A 20,071-nucleotide genomic window follows, 5' to 3' on the forward strand; every position below is an offset into this window, starting at 1 on the left:
TGTGTAAGTATATGAAAGGTCTAAAATACCTTCTTTTTTTTTTTCTTTTTTTTTTTGAGTGTAATGTCTAAAATATCATTTTTTGGGGGTCAGTTTTACTCAACAAAAATTGTCCAACGTTTAGATTGAAAACAAATAAAAAACTTAGGTTTTAATTTGATAAAATTAAAAAGTCAGGATTTATTTTGTTACAAAGGTCAAATCTTAGAGAATTTTTTTATAATTTCTCCAAAAATATATTATAAATCAAACAGTATATATAGAAGGCTAGAAACATATAGCAGACTTTATACATTAACAAAAATATTAAAAAGAAAAATAAATTACTGTAAGTGATATATATATATATATATACTAGGTTAAAAAAAAAAACGCGTGCAAGACAAGGGTCAAATGTTAAAATAAAAAATTTGTATGAAAAAATGTAAATTAATTAGATCATTTAAATTGATTATTTATGTACTATCTTTTATGAGAGGCATAGAGGACTTAACTTTCTATAAATTTAAAAAATTCAAATTAAAATGAAACATTTTTATATATGTTTTATACATCTTAGTATTTTAATTTAAAACTTGTTTTTTGATTTGTATGCAATATTAAATAAATAAATAGATTATTAAGTCAATTAACGATTTTTAATGATACGAAAAATGTCTTTCAATGAATAATTTTGATAATTTTATTGTTACATAGAAGAGTAATTAGAATTTTTTTCTATTTGTTCTGTTAAATTACAAATTTTAAGTAGTTGTAATTTCTATTATTATAGGGGCATTTTATATTTTAAAAAAAAATTCATGGATATATTTGTAATTTACTCAAAAATAAAATATTTATGTTTTATAACTGACTAAGATTTTGTGCATAATTACGATAAAACCTTCATCTAAATTAAAAGGGTTATGCCAGAGATCTCAAATGATTTATCAAATTTTCTACCAATCCTCTCACATGGGTATGAGACCTACACACATAGTTTGGTAAAAAATTTGATAAATCATTTGGATCTATAACATTTTTTAAATTAAAACTACCAAAAATGATAAATATTTAAAATAAAAAGAACAAAATAGAAAAACTAAAATGCAAGTTATAATGAGTAAATAATACAAAATAAAAAGGTAAAATGCGAAAATGAAAAAACAAGGGTAAATCAATGCTTATACATATAGGGCATGTTTGATTGGATGGATTAGAGTATGAAACTGAGATTATTAATTCGTGGGCCCAATTATCCCATGTTTGTTTTAACATTTTGATTTAAGATTATTAGTAATGGAGTTGGTGTGGGATTATTAATCCAATAGATAATTTATCCTATTAATTCAATTGAATAATAAATACTATACTAATTTAATAAAATTATTAATATCTCATTATTAATTTTGTGAATCAAACATGATCACAAGAGAAGTAGATAGAATGGCGTTTGGAATCTTTAAAGTTAAGCAAAATAAATACACTACCTAATGTTTTTTGAACGAGGAGGAAATAACGGCGGGAGCACAACCTAAGGCAATCGTTGACTACCTAATTCATACCGTGATAATGGGAACAAGTATAATCCTTGTCACTAGACAATTTGTTTGGGTCAACAACATTTTTTTTTTTTGTTTTTTGAGTCAAGGTCAACAACATTGAATGAGCCCATCAACCTTCTGCCGGGAATACCTTTATCAAATTGGTTAAAATTTATTACTTTTAATTTAGTTATACATCTTTTTAAATGTGTTGTTTAATAAATTCTTTATTCTTTTTTTATATTATTTAAATATTATTTTTATTCATTTTAATTTAGAATTATTTTTTATAAACTCAACATAATTAATTTCAAAATATGAAAAATAATATGTTTTAATATTTGACTAGGTAAACTCACTATTTACATTTACTGAGTTAAATTCACCAAAATTAAAATAATTAACTTTATAGTTAATTTAATGAAAATGAAATTTAGTGATTTGTTCACTATTTTAACTAAATAATGAAAATTACTAATTGATAAAGATGCTCTTACACGTGAATGTATCTTTTCGGATACACACATGGATGATTCTTCTCATTTAATGATTTTCTTCATATTAACCTTAGCGTTTAAGACATAGATTGATACTGTTAAATAAAATTTTAGATAAAATTTTTGGATATTAAATATTATTCATATTTTGTTTGTATTTATTTTAAATTTTTATTGAATTTGTTGTGTAGTTGTGATTATCGGTTGAAGACTTCTTTTATATTAAAGCGTTCAATTTAATATAATTTTCATATTTATAATATATCTCAAGAAATCATTACGAAGACGTAAAAAAGAAAGTCTAATTTTGTTTCTTCATTGTTTAGCAAAATCCATATTACACAATTGAAAAAAACAAAAAAAACAAAACAAAAAACCTTCGTATTCTTCATTATGAGGATGAAATCTAATGAAATTTGAGATTACAAACAAGATGAATAAATAAAATCAGAAAATCAGTAGTCTCAAATAAATAAATAAAAAATCTAAAACTTAAATATATTTCATTTACTGTAAATCAAAAAATTTGAAGGATCAAGTTTATAATTCATTTTTTGACTTTTTGTTAGGATAAGATTTACATAAATAACAAGAGTTGATGGTGAGACTTCATTTCTTTCTTTAATTGCTTAGATGCTTTCTTTCTTTTTTCTTTTGGGCCTTTACCTTTAATTTGGGTTTAAGTCAGTATTTTGTATAAGAATTGGAAATTTTGGGGCCATAAATTTAGACTAATTTTAGGGCCCAAAGCGATTGTTTTGTGACGTTATGGTCAGCTCTGACTTATTTAGGTTAGTGAAGGATTTTCATGAATTTTGCATGGAAATCGATGAAAAATTTTGATGAAGCAAATACTTAAATTGCGACAGAGACTATCATTTGTTGACTAAAAGGAATAATGAAATCTGCAGTGCTATGCAACGAATATTGTTTGCAAAAAAATCAATAATATAAAAATATATATATAGGAAACAATAGCTTGTGCTAATTATCTATCAAAATAAAATAAAAAAATATGCACATTCAAAGAGCTTTCTTTCAACAGTAACGAGTTCTTACACATATTCAAAGACGGCTTCAATCAGCTCATTGACCTGAAAAACATACCGATTACAATCATGTGTATATGAAATTCCTTATTAATTATAACATATTATAAAATAAATTTATGAAAAAATAAATCAACTAAAACTCCAAAATGTGATGTGGGAGGGAGTTAAATTGATTTCTTTGAACTCTAGATTGTATTCTTTATTTAAGAGACATAATTCTAAGTCTAACACCAAAAACTAATAAAATGTTAAATTAACAATTTTCATAAGACAAAAATGAAGGTGCTCTGCTATTTTCCTTTTTATGTCATGTATTTGTTATCTACATCTGCTTCTGCAAGTATATGCTATACACACATTGGTAATGAATATCAAGAACTACATAGTATATGAAAAACAATATCAAGTCATGGTAAAAACTGAAACAATTCAGTAGCAAAAATATGCACTAAAGAAGTACTTAAGAGCACATGTTGGAATGTGTTCCACATCACCTGAAATTACTCTATTTGTGCTGGTTATAAAGCATCAGTTTCCCTTTCCTTAATACTTGAGTTTTAAAGAGAAGTGTGGACTGGACTTTCTAATTTGGTATTAAAGTTTGGTTGGGCCTGTAATTGGTATGATAAACGAAAATTGCAAATATATATATGTAGAGAGAAAGAGATATATCACAGTGAAATTTTAGAGTGTGAGTTGAGCTTTTCAATTGTACAGAGAGTAATATTGACTCATGGTAATTGAAAATTGCAATAAAAGTCTTTGGATAGGGCAATGTGGGCTAGCAAATGCAGTAGAGGTAGAAATGATTATTTGGAGTTTGATCAAATTCGGCAAGATAGACCCTTCGCATTGTTGTAAATTCAATCAATCAAAGAATTCTGAAGCAGCCAAGTTAAGCAATTTCAAGAAAATTGTTGGGGGATATGTACTTGTGATGATCTAATCGGCTGTTTGGGAAGCAAAATTTTAGCTTAATTTAGGCTAAAATTCATAAAAAAAACAAAATAGGTTAAAATAGTCAATAAGATAAAATATCACATCAAATCTATAATCATTTCACTTTTTTTTCTCACAAATATTACATCTAACTACAAACAAATCTAATCATCTTCTCAAACACAAAAATTTTAACCTATTAAAATAGTCAAAAACTAAAATAACTTACTAAAATAACAAATTTCCAAACACCCACAATGTAGACTCTGTACAAAAAAAATAGAGCATAAATGTGATGAACCAAGGGAGAAAGTGAATGATGAACTCGGGAAACATGGGTGTTCATGAAGGTTTGAACATGGCTAATCTTTGAAGCTAAGAGAGGAAGAGAGAGTATCAAGTTGTGAACTGGGTTTAATATGCCCCCACTCACACACACACACACACACACACACACACAAACACAATAGAAGCTTCCATACAATAAACTGCCATAACTGCCAAGGGCGGGAAACACTGCTGGAAATTGAGGTTTTAAAGGCGTTTAAAAAACGCCGCGATAGATCTTAAAAACGCCGTGAAATCATTTTGCGACGTTTAACATCAAACGCCGAATATGCGGCCGTCGCTATAACTCTATGGCGTTTTAGAAATGTCGCTATATGACAATAGGCAGCGTTTTATAAAAACGCCGCTGAAAGGTCCGTAACAGTAAGATGACGTCACCATGCTATTTAGCGACGTTTTTAAAACGCCGTCGTATCTCTGATACTATTTAACGACGTTTTGAGAAACGCCGTGATAGCCCTCTTTTTTTTTTTTTAATTGTGCTAATTTTATGTTATTGAATTCAAAAAAAACCTAAAATAAAACTGAAAAATAACACTAATATAAAATAATAACTCTCATTCACATAGTAAAATCTCATCAAATGATAGTCCACACCACAATCATTGTGCAAAAAAAAAAAAAAAAAACATTCACACAAATCATTTGAATAACATTAAGGAGTCACCAAAATTGGATGCCCCTCTATTTGAGCCAAATTGGAATCTGAGTTCACCAAAATACAAATTTGGACATTTGAGCCAACTTGATATTCATATTCCCATTCACAGAAAGTTAATTTAGAAAATTATAATAGCAATGACTCAACATCTTTAACACGCATAATTCCAGTTCCCATTCCTTTGATGACACTGATGGCGTCTTTCTAAAAGTTCAGACAGCAATTACTCAACATCTTTAACAAGCATAATTCCACTTCCCATTCCTTTGAGCAATGATAGGATGACTAGCTGCCAAAGAAAACTCAATCCGTTACTTTCTGTTCATGCTATTATGGAAATTTTTAAAATTCTTGGCAGTAGTTACAAAATCTTATTCACTTGAGTAAAACAGAGCTTCTCTGCATACAGACATACAATGCATGCACTATGTAGATCCAAATCAGAATCACCAACCTTTGCATATGCAGAAAGATTTAGGGCGAATCCTAGAATGAAAACTAGTATGTCATTCTTTATAGACTGACTGAATTTGAAAAATGACAGTTGCACAAGTTAATTTAGAAAATTATAACACAGAAAGTTAACATCAGTAAGCAATTTGTAAATTAGTATAGATAATAATAGCAGTCATTCAGGACAGCTAAAATTGCAATAGTTCTTTAATGAGAACAAAACTAATTGAAATACATAAGATGAAGAGGATATCAAGAAATATTTTATTTTATTAAAGGCAACAACTCATAGGGCCTACTTAAAGAAACAGAAGCAACTCTCTTTTTAAACTATAGACTTCATGATCTTCCTATTCTATGGATATCGACAAAGTGGACAAAATGAAATGATGGTTATTATGAGAAAGAAGATGACAGTATGATGATGATATGATGAAAACTAAGCATAACAAAAAGGTGAAAACCTTTGTCCAATTGTCTGAGGCACTAAAAGGCTATGGCACGAAGAGCCAAGCAAAGATGTTAAAAATGAAGGCAAAAATTTTCTGTCTGATAGCATGAGCCTCTTTTGTTGAACCATTAAGCTCAGAAGTTCCTCAAGAAAATTACTCCAGATTGTGCTATTCCCTGTCAATTTTAAGGATTTAGACAAAAGTGTTGCTTATAACAAAAGAAACAAAACAAAACAAAACAAATGCGACAAAACAAATAATTGAAGAGGATGCCATGATCAAAACCTTCATCAGTGAAAAACTTCGACAAAAATCGGACAAGAGAGATCTTGCATTTGGTAACTAGGAAGTGAAGATGCTTATGGAAAACATTATTTGACTAACATGCAGCAAAGAAAACAAATAGATCCTGAAGTGTGCATACCCACTTCCTATTATCATCCTGGAAGAAAACAATAAAAAAAATAAAAAAACTAATTTAGTTATCTACCTATATGACAGGGTGATAGATTCAGAAATCAATCAAATCAGATACATATGTGACAGAGTTACAGATTCAGAAAACAGAGTATAGATTCCAGTGAAAGAACAATCAAGAACTTAATTCACCCAAAAACAATCAAGAACTTGGAATGAGTACTAGAGCTTTCACAGAGAATCGAAATGATTACCATTTATTATTCGAAGGATAAACTCTGCTAGCCAACAATGGGATGCAATCATGAATAAACCTGTTGCCTTTGCAGATTTGCAACCACTAGGGTGGCATCCTTATGGGCCTATTAAAAATAATCTTTTCATAATAAGCAACAACAATTAGGAAAATTAAACAAAACACAGAAGTATGAGTGAGAAAAAAATATTCATTAACTCAACCATGAAGAAAATAGACAAATAAATTAATGAAGCTAATTCTATTCTGAACTTGACATAGTTACCAACCAATTAGATGATATTTCATACTCAATGGAGATCAATGGTCCTTGCTTTTAAAACACACACATAAATTTAAGCTAATTCTATTCTGAACTTGATTTTCTTCTTCACTTTCTAAAGCTATAATCCAAATATTCCCACTTAAAAGCTTTGCTAAACGACGTCTATGTATTTAGTCAAACAAACATTTAGAAAATATTGGTCCCTAACAAAGAAAATGAAAACTAACCTTGTCCAACTCCGAAGTTGTCTGAACCACAGTGCTTCTAATTGAACAAAGAAAGTTTGGATAAACACAAGATCCACAATTTATACTTAAAAAACACTCGTGTTCCTGTTCTATACCTTTGTCTGCAAAAATTCAAACATCATAGTTCTCGGTGGCACTCAGATGTAGTTTCAGAATTGAAAAAGTAACTACATCCAAATGAGGCCCAAGTAGTTCAATCAATGCATTTATTATCACCAGTCCAAGATAGCACTTGGTGCAGTTCCACCTATACATATCATTCAAGGCCACCAAACACAAGACTTCTAAATTCTACTATGGATACATCTGAGGATTCAACTATATCCATTAAAACTCAGCTGAACCTCATCTTTCTATAAATGATATAGGAATTGAATCACCAATAGCAGGGAAGAATGGTTTTCCATACAATTTATCTTAAAGAAATTTCCCAAAACTGACTTTGCCAAAAACCATGTCATAGATACTATCATATAGTGTTACCAACTCTTCTATAACATAAAGCATCATATTAAGAAGAAAGCCAAGAATATTAAATGTGTAGAAGCATAATCTGTAACAATAAGATCACTACAAATCTTTTATAATTCTGTTGATTATTAAAAAAGCTTTAAAAAATATTAAATAAGAAGGGTAGAGTTTTAAAACAGAGCAAAATCACAGCAAAATCAAATGCAATGGCTTTTGAAACAAAGCAAAATCACAGTAAAATCTCATTTGACTCCTCCTAGGCCCTCCACCACAGCAACATCACAGCAAAATCAAATGAAATGGAGTGATATCACAGCAAAATCAAATGAATCAAGTGAATGCTAGAATTGACATTACAACATATACAACTACTTACCAGATAACAGTAGGATAAATTCATAGTATTAAGTACTAAATAATTATTTAAAAGAAAACCAATTCACTCACATAATTTGGGAAGATAACCATATCAACATTCCCAGGCACCTCTGCTAACTGCACATAGAATAATATTAAGAACAAACACAACAACTTCTAACTGCACATAGAATGAAGAATATACCATCATAAAAAGCTGTCAAAATTTCATAAGTACCAAAGCGAGCGCCAGCACCTAATGCAATTTTTTTTTTAAACTGTCCATTGATATGCAATTGTCGCTTAATTCAACACCTAGACGAAGCAATATACATAAATATTGTACATGTACCATAACAAACAAGTACTAGCACCCTGAAATATCATTGTTTCCATCGGCCAATCTTTCATAGATCACAGTATCAGCACCCTGAAAAAAACAGGTTCTGTCCAAGTGTCATTTTTTTTCCTATTAGAATCCCAATCTGGATCGTTGGATCTTACAATTTTGCAAACCCAATCGGGCCAAATGATCTAAATCGCACTAAGATCTTAAATTTTGTAGAATCTTAAAGTGACTATGATTTTTTTCTTATATTTATATTAAAATAATAACTAGAAACACCCGCTCCAAGAGTCTTCTCTAATTTATTTTATTATAGAATATGCTTAATATTAAAGGAACTATTTGTGATCCACCCTTGAGCAGGTCAAATACTGTAACAGTGTGATCCCTACCTCAATTGAAACATAAAGAGAAATAGGGATAATTGGTGAATACAAAGTAATTAGGGTAAACATATTTAAAAAAGCAACCTGTAAAAAATGTACTTGGGAGGAGATATATTGGCTTTGATGGTTATTGTGAGAGGGATATGTCTTAGTCAATCAGCTTTAAAGCATCTAAGCAGCATCTCATGCCGTGAAAAGGATTTTTTACCTTTGCCTCTGTTAGGCCCTTTTCTCTAGTTAGATAGATTTTTTTTTTTTTTTGACTTGCATGTGTATGAAAGAGAGAATGGAAGAAGTATGAAGCATAAAAAGAAGGAGAGCCCAAACTAAATAATCAAAAGTTTTGTTACTTGCAAAAAGAATCAAAAGTCTATATAACTAAATAATCAACTGCTAATGTCTTTGAGAAAATACAAAAAGAGAGCCCAAACTGTCTCAATGGAATAAGGAAAACACTAAAACACTACAAGGGAGTATCAAAGTCTAGAGAAATTCACCTCAACTAGTGTCTGCTCAAACGCAACAGCAAGAAGCTTATCCTAATCAACAAGAAAGATTTAATAATAAAAAGAAATTAGTAAGAGATAATGAGAGAGAGGTGTCGAAGTAATCGCTGCACATGAAACATGACAATAACTTACCAACCATCCAGCAATCCCTGGAAGTTCTGTAACATGAAGCCCATGAGTGAAAATAGGTTTCACTGTCATCTGAAAATATGGTGGCTCGACAAAGCATACTCTCAAAAGGCCAAGGAAAGGCCAGTGACGATGGAACTTTACCCCAATCAAGACCTAGAAGAGACAAAGAAAGACATTTTCAGTTAAATGCAAGAAGAAATTACTAAGCTGTAAAAATTTGAGATTCGAGGATGTAAACTTAGTGCTAATGACTGATTGTTATATATTGTAATATGTTGCAGCTCGGGGTAGATATGGAGACACAAACCCTCAACTGCAAGTTTTTAGGACATAGGTCTCATTTAAATTTGGGACTAGTTGAATACAAAAAAGGAGTTTCTCCAACTCCCCGAGTACTATCACTTCTCTCCTCACTTCTCGAAAGAACCATTCAGAAGAACGAAAGATCATTCCAGGCATCGGGTGAGAGAGATGTCATCACCATCTTTAATGGTTCTAGAGCACCCGGGTTGAGTATTAGGCAATACATCGAGCGCATATTCAAGTACTCAAGTTGCAGCCCTTCCTGTTTTGTTGTTGCCTATATATACCTTGATCGGTTTCTTCAAGAGAGAAATGTCCGGTTAACTTCACTCAATGCTCACCGGCTACTAATTACTAGTGTTATGTTAGCTGCAAAGTTTATTGATGATGAGTAAGTATTCATTTTCATGTTGCCAAAATTGTTTAGAAGTATGTCTTAATTTTTTGCAAATTAGATGTTATAGTTTTTGCAAAGCTTATTTGTCGTGTGTTTATTAAACTATTCTAAATCAATTACCATGAAAAAATTTCATGAACAAACATGACTTGGAGAATCAGAAAAGGGAATGTATGATATTCATCAGCAATGTGTTTGTTATTGTCATCCATTTTTCATTCGAAGTTAAATTTTTCATTTTCATCCTTAAAAGTTTTAAATTTGAGTTAATTAATCCAATTACGAACACACCATCTAAATTGTTAATGAAATATTATGAAATACGCATAGTCTCCAAAGAATGGGTTTCATATTATTTTAATCCTTTTACTTTTTTATTTTGTCACTTTGATCCCTAAACAATAATGAAGACGACAAAACATAACGTTACAGTATTGTCAAACAAAATTATAACTTTGGAAACTTAAATGAGTAAGAACACTTTAGCAACCATTAGTTGAATTTTATGTAATGATTTTGACAACGGCATATAATTAGATCAATTTGACTCAATTTTAAAAGTTTAAAGTACAAAATTGACAAAATATAAATTTTAAAGGTCAAAGTAACACGGAGCACATACTTTAAAGACTGTTAGTGTATTTTAGCTTGAGTGTTTGTTTTTTAAGTGATGTGATTTTATTTTGTGCTAGATGTTACGACAACAAGTATTATGCGAAAGTGGGAGGAGTGAGCACAGCAGAGATGAACAATTTGGAGGTGAAGTTTTTGTTTGATATACACTTCAGATTACATGTAACTCTTGAAACTTTCAACAGCTACTGTTTGTTACTAGAAAGCTACAACAAAGGTCGCGATTGAACGACAACCGATTTAAGCTCCATCTGTGGATGGACTGAAAGAGCAGAACCCAACTGAACTGTGCACCCAACAACCATTGCAGGGTACATTTGTAGAGCCCAGAATGTGGTAAAAGATAAAGAACATTGCCCCCCCCCGCTCTAAAATTGTGATGTTAGATCATTGTATGATACAAAACAGGATTGAAAAGAGAAAAATCATTTTGACATTATTAGCTTTGTAAATTATAAGAATGTGAAGAGTTGCTTACTTGAATAAAATGAAATGATCAAGAACGTGATAAGTATAGACACAGCTGATTATGCAGAGCATGGGAGAGACATTTTTGTGGGTGTATAAAAACAAGGATCCTGGTGCATTAGTAATTAAAAAACAAACTATAAAAGCCGTAAAAATGTATGCCCCTATCATGAAAAGGGGTTAATTGAAAACCTGATGTTTCATTATGGGGAAGAAATACAAAAAATTAAAATAAAAAATAAAAAACTTATCATCATCAGGTAGTAGATAATCTGCTGCCTTTGCCATTTGAGCAGCACATAAAAAATCTGTTATTTCATCAATTGAGGCATCTGGACCTGCAATATTTTACAGGCATTATTAAGAGAAAGATTAAATCTAATGAAATGCGCAACCACAACACACAGGAGAATAGACAAAGTTTAGCAATATCATCCAGCAGAAATAACTAGTTAACAAGACCCAAATGAGTATATACATGACAATCAGTATCACAATTCGGTAGCAGATAGAAATGTAAGATGTCTAGTATATTAATTTAAGTTTGACAGGGTTTCAGAGTATAAGAAAGGTGTGGCTATGAACCAAAAAAACCAATTACAATCTTATTTGCAAATAGAAATGTAAGATGTCCAGAAATTATTGTGTTTGTAGTTAGGATAGCCTCCTTACTCGCCTCAATTAAGTGGCCCAGGGGCAAATGACAAATGTATGATGATCCAGTCACCATAAGTGGACTATTGTTATGACCCTAATAAGCAGCCAGCTTATCCAGAAGAAGCATCAGATGGTCTTGCATCTTATTTGCAAATACTCTACAACCTATATACTACAGGCAGGTCTCGTACTTATTTGATACTCTGCAAACGGATCAAATTTTATACCATCTGTTGATTTATATGGAAACACTTCACCATACCAAGCAATAAGGGAGACAGGGAGAAGGGAATGCAGCCGTAATCAGCAATAGTTACCAATATAATATTACATGGCATAGCTTTTGCATCTAAAAGTTAAATTATTAAATTAAAATTAAAAAAAAAACTATTTTTTTTTTTTAAAAAACAGAACCATTCAGTGTTTTTATCACTATAAAAAGAAGGTTTGGTTCAAAAAAAGATATATAACAAGATTAGAATACAATTTCTTTAAGCTATTTTTCAGCAAACGGTCAAATCCTTAATCCCACCAGGACATCACCTTAGCATCTGGAGGAGTATTCTGCCAAAGCCAGAAGTATGCTTCGCGGTAATCATAAAAAATGACCCTGTTACCATGTGCACCCCTTGCAGCTAAGACAATTGAGGGAGATGAATATGCCTCTGAAGTGACCCAAGTGCAGTGAGTAGCATCCACTGAGCAAGTAGAAAGCACCAAGAAGAAGTGCAATAGCACCGTTTCCCTGGAAAGGTAGAGATTGATCAAGCGAAGCCTGTTTGTGCAATAAATCATGAGTACAAGAGATTAAAACACTCCAGAAGGGGCATATTAACTATATTTTGTAGCTTGAAATATACATTGCAAAACTCCCCCCCCCCCAATCATAGAGAGGGCTTAGGCTGATTACAAGAAGATTGTCACACAAAAAAAGAAGAAGCTAACATTCAAATGCTGAAACATGTTTTTTTGAATAAGAAATTTCAAATCTCAAACATTATTTTGAATGAGAAATCTCAGATCTGAAACATACGAGAAATCTCAGATCTGAAACATACGAGAAATCTCAGATCTGAAATCTAAAACTTATGTAAACCCTAGGAGAAGAATCGAGGGAAGGAAAAGCTTGAGAGAGAGAGAGAGCATACGAAATTGAGATTATAGACGATGGTGCTCACCTTAGTCAACGGTGGTGGTGATGGTGGCGGCGGTCGAGCTTCGAAATCGAGAGAGAGAGAACTTCAAAATCGAAAACACTCTGAGATTGGATCTGAGATGAAACCTAGCTGAATAAGGTTGAATCTTAATCTCTGAGACTCAAGGGTTTAGAGAGATAGAGAGAGAGAGAGAGAGAGAGCGATCGATCGAGTGAGTGAGTGAGTGAGTGAGAGATTTGAGGGATTGGTGAGGGCTTGAAAAGAGTGAGAGAACGGCTCTGATTCTCACAGAGCTAAGAGAAACACGGAGGAATAACGTTATTGTAATATATGTGAAGACGTTTAAAAAACGACTTGTATTCCTTAAACGGTACCGTTTTAATCAAAATAAAATGCGACGTTTAAAAAACATCGTTAAAGGTTAGAAACAGTGGTGTTTAAAAGAACGTCGCTAAATAAACGCCGTTAAATTCTATATTTCCTGTAGTGAAAATGGATCCTAGTTGTTAATGTGCACAGTGCGCACCCTATTGCTTGGATTGTACCCATAACATAAAGGAAAATGCTAACATATATTACAAGAAAGTGCTCAGCCTTGGGTTTGTGAGGAAGAAGAGATGATAAAGATGGGGAGAGAGAGAGAGAGAGAGAGAGAGAGATGCTCAGCCCTGGGTTCGATGAGAATAACGATGAGAAAGAGAGAGAGGGAAAAAAAGCAGCCGAATTTTCAAACCGGTCAATCTCAATCGTGAATTATCCTATGATCTGACAGTTTGGATGGTCCAAAATGAGGACAACCGCTCTATTTGCAGTAGTGACAAAAAAAAAAAAAAATTCCTTTTTGTATTACAGAAAGAGACAAAAAAAAAAAAAAAATTACAATGTTTTCAATTTTAATTTTAATGTTTCTTTTGTTTCAATGTTTTCATTTTAATTTTTTTTTCAATATTTTCGCATTTTTTTAAATTTTTTATATTGGTCTAGTTAGATAGAATGTAAATATTTATTTATTTTTTTACAAAAAGTTTTAAAATGCTCATAAAAGATAAAAAATAAACTATGAAAAATTCACTAAAAAACCTATATCCAAACAATACCTATTAGATTGGAAAAAAAGTTGGTTGAAATTTGTCAAAATGACATGTGACTATTGGAGTACTGTTACCATAATTTGACAATTTACTACTATTCATTGTCAAATTATAATTTTGACAAATGCTAATAGCATTTTCTATTAGAAATATTCTTAGTCATTATTTTATTTTATTTTATTTTTTTGGCAACAAGGAACCGAGAAAAGGGTGAAAGGGTAGGTATGTAATGTTTCCCTACCTTGACTCAATTCTCACTCTCCGAATTTTCTCTCCCACCCTAACTATAATGCTCCTATGTCACCATTATTTGAATTTCATGCAATTTATGTATGTTTTTAATAATTAAGATTTTCAAAATTTAACAGCAAGTCAACAATAAGAAGGTGGGACAAAGAAATAAAATAGTGAATTCCAAACCCCAAACGCGAATTTACCTTTACTAATCCCCCCTCCCCCCTGAAAAAAAAAAAACTAATAATTCAATTGCTTCTAGTTTTGGGAAATAAGACAGTCAGTCAAAACAGTTTTCTGTTCACAATCCATAAAACTAAGTATTTAGGAAAGGAGTACCGATGAAAACTTTGTATAAGAACTATTGAGGCAAGCAAGCTAATGTTCATCGTTCTTCTACCTTACTTCCTATTGTTGGAAAAAACAGAAACATAAATAATTTGAAACAGAAACCTAGAAACTGGTTTGTGATTCTGTAAAAGTCTTGAAACACTGGAACAGAAATTGTGTTGAAAAAAACTACCTATATTGTTTCATTTTAGTATATCCCGTAAAGGACACAACAACTATATATATCACACTAGTAGTCATTGACTACTGAGACAATCAAAGAAAATGTCAAAAAACAACCTAAACTAGTAGTAACTACCCTGTACAGAGGCCTTTTTTCTCTTCATGACAAAAGCATAAGTCATAGTCTAGGGGTTCTTTTTGGCTTTTCCAAGCCTGGCTTCTTACTTATTTTTCAGAGATTAGATCAAATAAGAGAATAGATTACACAACCAAGTATGAAACTTATGCTGAGTTCTTTCTCTCCATCGTCCTTCTCCTATTGTTACTTTTTCTCAGTACTTCTCTATTTTTCTAAACTTCTCCATTGACAGAATTCATTCCCTTCCTTTTCAATCCTTCATCTTCTCTTTTGCTTCTTTATCTTACATGTATGCTGATCCTACCACTCTGAATGATGACCTTAGGTAAGCTCAAAAGACAGTCTGGAGCATTTGCCTTTCCCCTAGGTATATTCTCGTTAGAGACTCCCTTTCCAGCAACATGCACTCTGCTTGTGGTTTTGAGAGTTATAACCCTAGCCAATGGGCTAGACAATTTGGCCTCATCCAAAGCATTCCTCTTCCTTATGTTCCTACTATTCATGAGTATGTGAATGCCAGGGTCTAGATCACTGAGCAGCCTTCTGCTTATGCTATTCTGACAAAGAACCAAAAACTTTTACACAAGCCTAGTTTTTTTGCCTTTATGGTCAATGCCAGTTGTAGACACCCCATTTTTTACTGACCTTGAGACTTAGACGTCATCGATTGAGCACTCAGTGATTGCGCATGTTGTGTTCGTTTCGAGGTTTCAGAGTTTTCGACCGAGTGCCTTTCCTCCGAGCCTCTGAACTCTTTGTGTTTCGGATCGGTTTGTGGACCAAGCCTTGTTTTCCTTGCCTGAGGGAGGGAAAGGTCTTGAAGACCACTTTTCCCGTTTGGAGACTAATTTTCAGTTTTCGGAGCCTTCGGCCGTGCGCCTTGTCTCGGGACCGCTTAACGTTCTCCGTTTGGTGTGGTTTTTGAACCACACGTTGTTTCCTTGGCCTAGAGGGCCACTGTGGTTTGGGAGACCACTTTTGTGGTCGTAAACCACTTTTGGTGCTTGTCAGCTAGTTTTCGAGGCTCCCGGCTACGCGCTTTGCCTCCCGAACTTTCGTCTTGCACCCGTTTTGGTTTGTTTTTGGTACAAACCTTGTTTTCCTTGTTTGGAAGACGGTACAAGGATGGGAGACCAGTTTCTCTCCCCGCAAACCACTTTCCTTCCTGGCAGCTAGTTTTCTGGTCTGACAACTGGTCTCCCTAGTCTTTGGATCATCAAAAGTGGTCAGCCACCACACCATTTGCTTATTTTCATGCTGCTGACCTTCTCCCACCATGGCCGACCAGTTTCATTTTTGGGAGACCACTTATAGTGGTCGACTGACCACTTAAAGTAGCTGGCCGACCACTTCAAGTGGTCGGCTGCTTTTTGTCACCTTTTTGGAGATATTTTCTTCCAGTTGGCACAGCTGGAGAGCACTGAAACCATACTCCATACACGTGTATGGAGGGATGGCCTTGAACCCTTAGCTTTTTCAAGAAGCTTGAGCCTTGCTTCTCTATAAGAGGGAGGCTTCCCCTCCCTCTTCCAAGTTCAAATTTTGGTGCATTGAGATATACATACACATATATCTCTATATCTCTCTCTTGGTCTCATATTGGTGCCTTAAAGTGTAATTTCTTCATACTTTAACACACAAACACACACTCAAACACCATCATTTTGTTGCTGAGGTGCTTAGGAGCTGGTTTTGAAGTTTTTGGTTTGGCTTGAGCTTGAAAAACCTGCTGGAGTTGTGATTTTGAAGTTGGTCTTCAAGGGTGAGCCTTTAACCCTTTAAACTCTTTGTTTTGCTTAAGCTTTTGGACCCACTTGTATATTTTTTTAAGATTAAATCTAAACAACAAAAAGTTCTGATTCTGTATGCTTAATATGTTTGTTTAAGATCACTTTTGTGTTGGGGGTTGTCTACCCCCTCTTAGGCCTTGTTTGGCCTTGTTTTTGTGCCTTCTTTTTAAGCTTTGGGATCACCTTGTTTTGACCTTCTCACCACTGAAATCCAGAGGAATTTCAGCGGTGCGGATGGTGTTTTAAGGTCCCAAAAATGAGAGGGTCATCCCCTCTCCTTGTGTCTTCAATACTTGCTTTGAATGCTTCATGTTTGAACATGTTTGTTAAGCTTATGTTGGCCATATCTCAGCTTGTATTTGGGCTTATTTTGCTGTGGCATACCACTTTTTTTACTTGGTTTTGTCACTCCATGCATGCCTAATACACTTGTAGTGTAAATCTCATAAACTAGTCTTGTATGCTTCATGAAGTAGCATGTCATTCTAGCTTGATTGGAGTCCATTTCAGCATGTTTTTGGTGATGTTTTTCCATGTCATATCTCTATTAAGGTTTGGTTTGGTCACCTCTTGCATGCTCTATGCACTTGTAGTGCAATTTCTTGAATTAGCCTAACATGCATCATGCTTTAACATGTCATTCTAGCATACTTTTGGCTTAACTTTAAGAAGCTTTTGTCCATGTTTTAGCATTCTCTAGCTCTAATTTGTGTTGTTTTGGTCATGCATGCCATGCTTTGTATAGCTATAGTGCATTCTAGCTTGTTAGCTTTGTGTGTCAAGCCCACTAGCATGCATTACTTGGACTATTTGAATGATTTGGCATCATTTCATATGTGATTTCAGTCCATGTTTCATGGTCATGCACTTGCATTTGTCACTCATTCAATGCGTTGGAGGGTTTACCCCTTTATGCCTTAACATGAACCATTGCGTATGCCTTCATGCCTAAGCTTGCGAGCCATCATTTCAATGTGTTTTTGGGGTTATATTGCCATGATATAACTCTGATTTTTATTAGTTAAGTCATCCCATGCTTGGTCTTAATAGGTGTAGTGTAATCCACCTTATTTGCCTTGTATGCATTATGCCTTATGCCCTTCATGCTAGCTTGTTTTGGCTTCTTTCCATACATGTTTTAGTATCATTTTGACATGTTCTAGGAATGTTTTGGGTTGCGTTTGCCATATGCTTCATGCTTTGTATAGCTGTAGTGCAATTGGCCTTGCTAGCTTTGTGTTTTGAATGACTCATGCATGCTATCTTTGAGCTATTTAGATAATTTGGCATCATTTAATACTTCATTTCAGAGCATGTAGCATGACCATGTTCACACTTCTTTCATGATCTAAGTACTTAAAAGGGTTGTGCATTATTGCCTTGCTTATGGCCTAGCTTGTATGTTTGCATGCCTTGACCTTTGAGCCCGTAACTTAGCATGTTTTGGTCATTGTCTTGACCTATTTCAGCCATGTCCATGTTTGGTTCATGCATTTGTGTCATGTATTTCATGCCTCCTTTGTAGTCCTCCTTATTAGCTTTCATGCTTTAGGACTTTTTCATGCTATACTTGTGTTTGATTGAATGATTTGGCATCATTTCTTACTTAATTTTAGTGCATTTAGTGTTGTTACACTTCCGCATTTGTCACTCCTTGAGCCTTCTTAAGGGTTGTGTTCTTAGGCCTACTTGTATGGTCAATGCGTTGTGCATGCATGCCTTGCCTTTTGTGCCTTTATTTTGATGTTATGGCCACTGATTTGGGCATGGCTGAAGTCTACCCACATTCGGTTTAAGCCCATTGAGCATTATGTATGCCATGTTACATCGCGTTGTGCATGTTATGTTGTTGTTTGCATAGTGCATGCTATGTTCTTGTTCATATTGTGTATGCCATAATCACATAGCATTGTGTATGCCATGTAGTTCATTGCATTGTGTATGCCATGTTGTTTGCATGCGTAGGTCACATTGCATTGAGTATGCCATATTGTTCATTACATTTGTGTATGCCATGTTCATTGCATTTTGTATGCTAGTTGACATTTGCATTGTGTATGCTAATTGCATTGTATCATATTGTTGCATGCTTATGTTGTCTTGCATTGAGTATGCATGCATTAGCATAGTTTGCATGTCATTAGTTTGGTTAAGTTAATCATGCCACATTGCATTGAGTGGGCCATGTTATTCATTGCATTGTGCATGCATGCCATTGGCCTTGTTAGGTTGTTCATATTGCATTGCATGTTTGCATGCTTCAGTTATATTGCATATTTGCATGCTTATGTTGCATTGCATTTTTGCATACTCCATGTTACATAGCATTGTGCATTCCATGTTATGTGTTGCATTATGTTTGGAATAGGTGTTAGTCCAAACACGAGAAATGAGAGACGTTTCATACTTGAAGTAATGAAACGTGCATCAATTCTCGGTCGCCGACGCTCTTAATCATACATGATAGAGTTTTAGGCCTTATGTGTTTATGTGTGCATTCATTTTCATATTGAATTGTGCAACTTCGCCTCTCGGCCATCATGCATTGAAATGCGTGATTGGTGGCCCGAGGGTCGAGAACCACACTCCCTTGAGCTTGTGAAATGATAGGGAGAGTGGTTGCGCATACATACCTTGCAAATACATTGCCATGCCCTTTCTTGCTCTCTGTTGTGGCAAACTGGAGGAATGCAGCAACAACTAGTCGGCCAGCCAGAAAAACTAGCTGGTCGACCACTTTTTCTGGTCTGCAACAAAGATAGGTGGTCGGCCAGTGGCTGGAGACATCAACAACTGGTCGGCAGCCTCCCTACAGGTTCCCATGGTGGAGTTTAAGCTTTCTGGAGCTTGGTGCAAGTTTCTGAGAGCAGTTGCAAACAGAGGCAAATTAGGGCATCGCGACGGATTTCCGAACGAGGCGGCCTGGCATGCATGCACTCTTCTCCCTCTGAGGACATTGTTTTACTGCTTTACTTAGCTAGTTTATGCTTTGGATTCTGTATTTAAGTAGTTAATGCGTTTAGCTGCTTAATTGTTTTGTAATAGTTAGTTAACTAGGATTAGTTAATTAGCTTCGTTATGATGTAATAATTAGTTTAATTAGCTTAGATTAGCTAGTTAGCTTCTTATTCGGTCCCTCCGTCGAGAGGGCCAACTGTTGTATTAAGCGTGCATGTGTGTGATGCATGTCTTCTAACCCCTATTTCTTTCTCCCTTTTACTTAACCGCTTACGATGGTTAGTTTTAGGGCATATTTCATTTAACATGCCTTATGCTTGCATGCGTGCATCCATTCATCTATTTTGCATGCTGCAGACGTCCCCGAACATCCTGGGAAAATCCCGTTTTGTTCATTGGGGCTTACTACAGTTTGGACT

At 33.8% G+C, this 20,071-nt stretch overlaps 1 protein-coding gene and 2 long non-coding RNA genes across 3 annotated transcripts; 1 reads left to right on the forward strand and 2 right to left on the reverse strand.

The window, feature by feature from the left end:
* Positions 1–5,009: 5,009 nt before the first annotated feature.
* LOC145797029 (uncharacterized) lies at positions 5,010–5,629 on the reverse strand. Its single transcript, XR_014337965.1, has 2 exons — positions 5,475–5,629; positions 5,010–5,309 (listed from the first exon to the last, which is right to left on the reverse strand). It is a non-coding gene; the product is annotated as an uncharacterized LOC145797029 (long non-coding RNA).
* Positions 5,630–6,232: 603 nt separating this feature from the next.
* LOC145797028 (uncharacterized) lies at positions 6,233–13,201 on the reverse strand. Its single transcript, XR_014337964.1, has 6 exons — positions 12,949–13,201; positions 12,314–12,545; positions 9,313–9,465; positions 9,169–9,210; positions 6,597–6,704; positions 6,233–6,367 (listed from the first exon to the last, which is right to left on the reverse strand). It is a non-coding gene; the product is annotated as an uncharacterized LOC145797028 (long non-coding RNA).
* On the forward strand, positions 9,534–11,165 carry LOC145797027 (cyclin-P3-1-like). The gene is made up of 2 exons (XM_082883078.1): positions 9,534–10,006; positions 10,705–11,165. Exons 1-2 carry the CDS (start codon positions 9,585–9,587, stop codon positions 10,871–10,873), a joined length of 591 nt encoding a protein of 196 aa, XP_082739204.1. The 5' UTR covers positions 9,534–9,584; the 3' UTR covers positions 10,874–11,165.
* Positions 13,202–20,071: the final 6,870 nt, after the last annotated feature.

This window comes from Camellia sinensis, chromosome 8, assembly GCF_055761805.1.
Source record: "Camellia sinensis isolate YWXY chromosome 8, ASM5576180v1, whole genome shotgun sequence".
Taxonomy (NCBI): Eukaryota; Viridiplantae; Streptophyta; class Magnoliopsida; order Ericales; family Theaceae; genus Camellia; species Camellia sinensis.

Bases quoted from the DNA above. Each gene is read 5' to 3' on its own strand.
- LOC145797027 (XM_082883078.1), top strand. From the start codon at position 9,585: ATGTTGCAGCTCGGGGTAGATATGGAGACACAAACCCTCAACTGCAAG. The intron at 10,007-10,704 runs GTAAGTATTCAT...ATTTTGTGCTAG, and splicing joins GCAAAGTTTATTGATGATGA to ATGTTACGACAACAAGTATT.